Source organism: Oratosquilla oratoria, chromosome 2 (genome assembly GCF_046742065.1).
Source record: "Oratosquilla oratoria isolate Oo_2021 chromosome 2, ASM4674206v1, whole genome shotgun sequence".
In the NCBI taxonomy this organism is placed as follows: Eukaryota; Metazoa; Arthropoda; class Malacostraca; order Stomatopoda; family Squillidae; genus Oratosquilla; species Oratosquilla oratoria.
This window is the reverse complement of record NC_134778.1, coordinates 38,307,776-38,313,786: the sequence shown is the minus strand read 5'-3', so window position 1 is coordinate 38,313,786 and position 6,011 is coordinate 38,307,776. Positions and strand designations below refer to the sequence as shown.

Genomic DNA, 6,011 nt, shown 5'->3' with positions numbered 1-6,011 from the left:
CAATTTTGAAACTTGGAAAACATGTATTTCGTCGATAAATATAATTTTTTATTTTTCTTTCAGTGTTTAAGTTGTTTACTATGGTGATAGCTCTTGCAAATCTTATTCTGGCAATAGTGAAAGGGTTTATTTCGGGCACAGATATTTCAAGTAAAGAAAGAATAAACGCTCTTTCGTGTACTTACATTTGCGTGTATATGTGCGTGCGTCGTGTGTGTGTGTGTGTGTGTGTGTGTGTGTGTGTGTGTGTGTGTGTGTGCTTACATAGTTATATTATACGGGAAGGGAGATATGCTCGTGGTGACCCGTCTTTGTATCTTTCAGCATCAAGTTTTTTTCTTAAAATCCTGAATAGTGTTTAATAAACGCTCTTTCGTGTACTTACATTTGCGTGTATATGTGCGTGCGTCGTGTGTGTGTGTGTGTGTGTGTGTGTGTGTGTGTGCGCGTGTGTATTCACCTCGGATCTGCTGCAGTCTCTGTCGAGACAGCCAGACACCACCCTACGGCAGTGAGCTCAGAGCTCCTTATTAGCCGATCTCTGGGTAGGTCTGAGACCACTCACACACCACACACCGGGACAGCAAGGTCACAACTCCTTGACTAACGTCCCGTACCTACTCGCTGCTAGGTGAACAGGGGCTACACGTGAAAGGAGACAAACCCAACTTATCTCCGCCCGACCGGGGAATCGAACCCCGGTTCTCTGGCTTGTGAAGCCAGTGCTTTACCAATCCGCCACCGAGCCGTGTGTGTGTGTGTGTGCGTGTGTGTGTCTGTGTGTGTGTGTGTGTATGTGTGTGTGTGTGTGTGTGTGTGTGTGTGTGTGTGTGTGTGTGTGTGTGTGTGTGTGTGTGTGTGTGTGTGTGTGTGTGTGTGTCTGTGTGCTTACATAGTTGTATTATACGGGAAGGGAGATATGCTCGTGGTGACCCGTCTTTGTATCTTTCAGCATCAAGTTTTTTCTTAAAATCTTGAATAGTGTTTGCACACACTGTTTCCTTATTTAATTTATTCCAGATATCCACCACTCTATGTGGGAAGCTATTCTTTTTCAGATCTCTGCTATAATTATCCTTTTTGAGTTTCTTTTTATGTCCTTTTGTTTTTCCGTTGTCCCTTTTTAATAAATAATTTCTATATAGGATTTCCATTCCTTTCATGATTCTATAGAGTCAGTAGATCGCCTCTTTCTCTTCTTTGTTCCAGAGTTGGTAGTTCCAATTTGGACAATCTTTGTTCGTATGTTAATTTGGAGAGAGTTGGTGCCAACTTTGTCGTTGCTCTTTGTATTCTTTCTAATTTCTTTATATTCTTTTTAGTACTGGGTGTCCATAGTGTTGCTGCGTACTCCAGTTTTGGTCTTATTAGTGTGTGTGTGTGTGTGTGTGTGTGTGTGTGTATTTACCTAGTTGTATTTTACGGGAAGGGGAGCTATGATCGTGATGTCCCGTCTTCATATCTCGTTTTATCTAGACTGTTTTTAAATTCATGTATCGTTTTTGCACACACCACATTTTCATCTAACTTGTTGCAAACGTTTATTACCCTGTGGGGAAAGCTGTTCATTTTCAGGTCTCTTCTATAACTGTCTTTCTTGGTTTTCTTTCCGTGTCCTCTTGCATCTCTACTATCTCATTTTATTTGATCCTCTCTATCAATAGTTTCTATGCCTTTCATGATTCTATAAATAGTTATCAAGTCTCCTCTCTCTCTTCTTTGCTCTAATGTCTGTGGCTCAAGTTTTGCTGGTCTCTCTTCATTTGATAGTTCTGAGAGTGTTGGTGCCAATTTTGTAATTGCTCTTTGTATATATATTTATATATATACTTAGTGTACCATTTGTGATGGACACATCCGTCCTGTCTTCCCGCCATGCTCTTTCCCACCCCACCCACGAATCGTTTCCATCACTGTTGAATATATATATATATATATATATATACTGTATATATATATATATATATATATATATATATATATATATATATATATTGTTTATATATATATATATATATATATATATATATATATATATATATCAACTGCTTAGAACATTGCTATCAGCTGATTAGAGGCGTGTGGTGTCAAACCACACTCTAACGAGTCTTCGAACTAGAATGGCAGCACTTTTTTCAGCCAAGGGTCTTTCAGCTGAATAAAACCATCAGGTGCCACCCAGACAATTTGGGTTATTGAATTATAGCGTACTTCAGAGCCCAAATTTGCATGCTCGGGTGGGTGCAGGTGAACTTACCTAATTTCATTTATCTAATAATAATATGCAGGAGTGCCTGCGCGCACGTGGCCGTGCACGTGCAGAAGCAAGCGAGAACACAAACACACACGCGTTATGTGAACATGTATTCACGCTCACGGAGACATGCGACGTTCATTTGTCAAAGAGTGGGTGTTGACCATGCTCGTAGGCGGGGTATAATTCATATACACTATCATAATACGTGGCAGCACCATGCTCACGTAGCTATGATGTGTACACGCCGTGCAGGTGAGAAAGAACACACAGGTTGGTGCCACTCGTGGTGTAAGAATCACTCAAAATATGCAGCTTCCCCCTAACGCCATTGCAAGACGTTGGTACACCTGACTTACGCAACGCCGACAGTGTTGCCATACTCTGGGGACTTGAATTACGGAATTACGTAATGATGCACAGAAGAGGTTATAAAGGCGGCACTGTTAACAGAAAATTGGAGTCTAAGGTCCTTCGGAAGCTTCTCAAGGGTTCAAGAGAGTTAATCAACACTGAGAGGCTGGATTGTTGCGTGGAATATAATCAATCGGACTTACAACATCTCTTGCTGTTTATTTTTCTTCCTAGGGGGATCTTAGACCGGCTCGTGGGTCAAGAGCTTGCGTCCTGTGGTAACACATACTACCGTGGGTATTCAGATGGCGAAAGAAGGAAATCAGATGTGAACGAGACAAACATACACAATTCTCCTTTTTTTTTCAGAGAAGTACGGGCCAGTACAAAAGACACAAGCAACTGGTTAATGTTTATACATTGTTTAGGTAAACCGTTCTGTGATAGAACTTCATTATACTTGCCATTCTTGTCACATCTCTCAACAACCTTTTATTGATATAACGCATGTTTCTTTGGAGAAATGCTATCAAGAATCTAAATGACATTATCATTCCCGTACCTCTCTCCATTTTCTTTGTCGTCCACAGCACTAATCTATTATTTACCACAAAAAAAAAAAAAAAAAAAAACAGAACAGTTATATGTGCTATTCATCCATTGAATATGAAATTCATAACACTGTGTGACGAAGGTGATGTCATCTTTGATATGGTTTGGGGTTCATTTACAAGGATATACCACACGAAGGTTCAAGACAAAACACAGGCCGTGAGACATGACACAGCAAACTCAGATAGTGTCAATTCTATATACATGCTTTTGCACTCGTGTTAAGGTCTGTTATCATTTTCATATTCTGTTGAATTTCTTGATCTGTATTCTTCTTTTTTTTCTTGCTATGTGGTAGCACTAAAGCAGATTTATCCGCAACATACGCACTCTTCGATCACTGGTTAAATATCACGAAGTAAACAGGTCGCGTACAATTCTGTGCCACAACATTTAAGAGATGTAGTGTTTCAACTATACTACTGTGAAATAAGTATAAGTAGTCGGTTGATATTCCTACAAAAAAAAAAAAAACACTTGTATCATCAGTACCAGAGAAAAACATAGACGGATCCAATTACTTCCGCTACTTATATAGACCACGTTCGACATTTAATGAAAATCATACTTTCAACTTTTACTATACCTCCTTTCTGCTACCGTCTTTTAATCTTTCCTTTACCACTTATATGATTTCTTCTTCGAAGCGATATTGTCTCCAAAGATAGAAGCAAGGTTTATCTGTGATGGAATACGACACTTCTAATAAAACGTCTTCTCACATTGGCTTCCCCGACGTCATGAGATGATTCTTTCCACATTGTCATTCACGGTGTGATTGTTCGACTGCTCGCAAGCTAATGCCCTGTGCAGACTAAGTAGATGCCATGTCGCTTCCATTGCAAGACGCCTTGGCAAAAGGCACGTTTTCACGCCGCAGTACAGCATTGTGTGACAACTGAGGGGACAATTTACACACCACACTCTGTCATAAGCGAACTAAACAAAATACTACAACTAACACCTCAGTAGCAGCTTGAGCACAGCATCGGATTTGGTAAGACGCATCTGCACGAGCAGCATACTGGCCCTTCTCGACTTGGCACCGTGTCAGGGTACTGAGAACTAGCTCCGCCTCCTGGCCCGACTCAGATGCCAGTGTAGAGGGCTATCGTGAAAGAACGAACAGTCACTCTGTTGCACGAGTTGGCCCATACACACACTAAACACAGTGATGCACACGCGCACGCGACTTTATCAAGTACATAAATGAATGTTTGCACGTGCGCACACACGCACACCCATCATTTTCTTTAGGTGTGGTGATAGTATTCGTACAAGCTCGCCTGCTCAGATCTGACGTAAAATCACCGGTAAACTTAGTTCTTCTGAATTCACTTTCTAGTAAATCCATTGGAGATCACCATGTTACCATTAAAACCGTGATCTACACCCAGAACAATTAAAGAGTTCAAGACAGCCACAAACGTGATTTGGAATTAACCAAAAGAATGAAAGATGCATATCATTGCATGCTTGAATCCTTCGTATAACATAAGATTCAGTGAAAACAAGCACGCACACACACACACACACACACACACACACACACACACACACACACACACACACACACACACACACACACATTCACACGCGCGCGCGCGTGCGCACACACGCACACACACACACACAACAGTTTAGATAAAATGAGATATGAAGACGGAACACACGAGCATAGCTCCCCTTCCCGTAAAATACAACTAGGTAAATACACACACATTATCATTCTTCTTCTTCTTCTTCTTCTTATCATTATTATTGTTATTATCATTACTATTATTATTATTATTATTATTATTATTACTATTATTATTATTATTACTTAATTATCATTATTATTATTATTATTATTATTATTATTATTATTATTACTACTACTATTACTACTACTACTATTACAATTACTATTACCATTATGAAATTAAACTGAGCATGTGAAGTGGGAAGAGCGCAACCACTGCAGGAGGTCTATAGGCAATCCACACATCTTGAACCGTTGGAGAAAAGCAGAAATGAATCATGTAAGGAGCTTCAGGAGAGAGAGAGAGAGAGAGAGAGAACGCTGAAGATACACAAAACTACCACTCGATGCCCCCGTTGCCTTGAGCGATCTCACGGCCAAAATTCGCCTCCTCCCCCATCCCCTACTACTCTTCCTCCCCTCGTAGGGGCAACGCCTTGTCATGCGGGCGCCTCGCCTATGAAATTGTTTATGTTCTCCCTTTACTACGCATAACAACATATTTATCCTTATCTCTTTTTCCATCTCCTCCTTTTCCCCTCTTTTTCTATTTTCCTTATCCGTCCATCTCTCAACTCCCCTCGCCTCTACTTCCTTCCCTTCTTATTAATGCCATTATCTCCCCCTTCCTTCCCCCTCTTTCTTCGCTCTTCTCTCCTGTTCAATCTACTTCTCTTTACAACACTCCCCTTATCACACCTCACTCTTCCCCACTCTTTTCCCACTTTCTACCGCCCTCTTCTTTCCACATTTCGCCTCACCTTCCCTCCCCTTTCTTGTTTTTTTTTTCTCTCCTCTGACTCGCCGCCATTCATTTTCTGTTCCCTCCCATTGAGCCCTCACCCTACCCATACCTTCCCCTCCTTCCTTTCATCCCTACTCTTCCCACCTCTTTCTCTCCTCCTCTCATTTCATAAAAGTATTAGGGAGAGGTAAGGAAGGCTTTTGATTTCTTTTACCAATTTACATATTCTAATCTGACTATCGTCGGACCCTGGTGAAAAAGTTTTTCACTCATTCATAACTCCTTGACAAGTGAATGTTTGA

The 6,011-nt window shown here is 40.8% G+C and overlaps 1 protein-coding gene across 5 annotated transcripts in view; it reads right to left on the bottom strand.

Moving 5' to 3' along the window:
- LOC143038448 (beta-1,4-glucuronyltransferase 1-like) overlaps positions 1-4,291 on the bottom strand; it is a 62,095-nt gene extending 57,804 nt beyond the window's left edge. The window contains exons 1-2 of one of the 5 annotated variants that reach the window (XM_076207673.1): positions 4,185-4,242; positions 2,812-2,896 (exon numbers count right to left, since the gene is read on the bottom strand). In XM_076207673.1, coding sequence (XP_076063788.1) covers positions 2,812-2,816 — 5 coding nt within the window. In that variant the 5' untranslated portion in view covers positions 2,817-2,896; positions 4,185-4,242. The other 4 variants (XM_076207666.1, XM_076207658.1, XM_076207683.1 and 1 more) reach the window with 4 other exon arrangements.
- Positions 4,292-6,011: the final 1,720 nt, after the last annotated feature.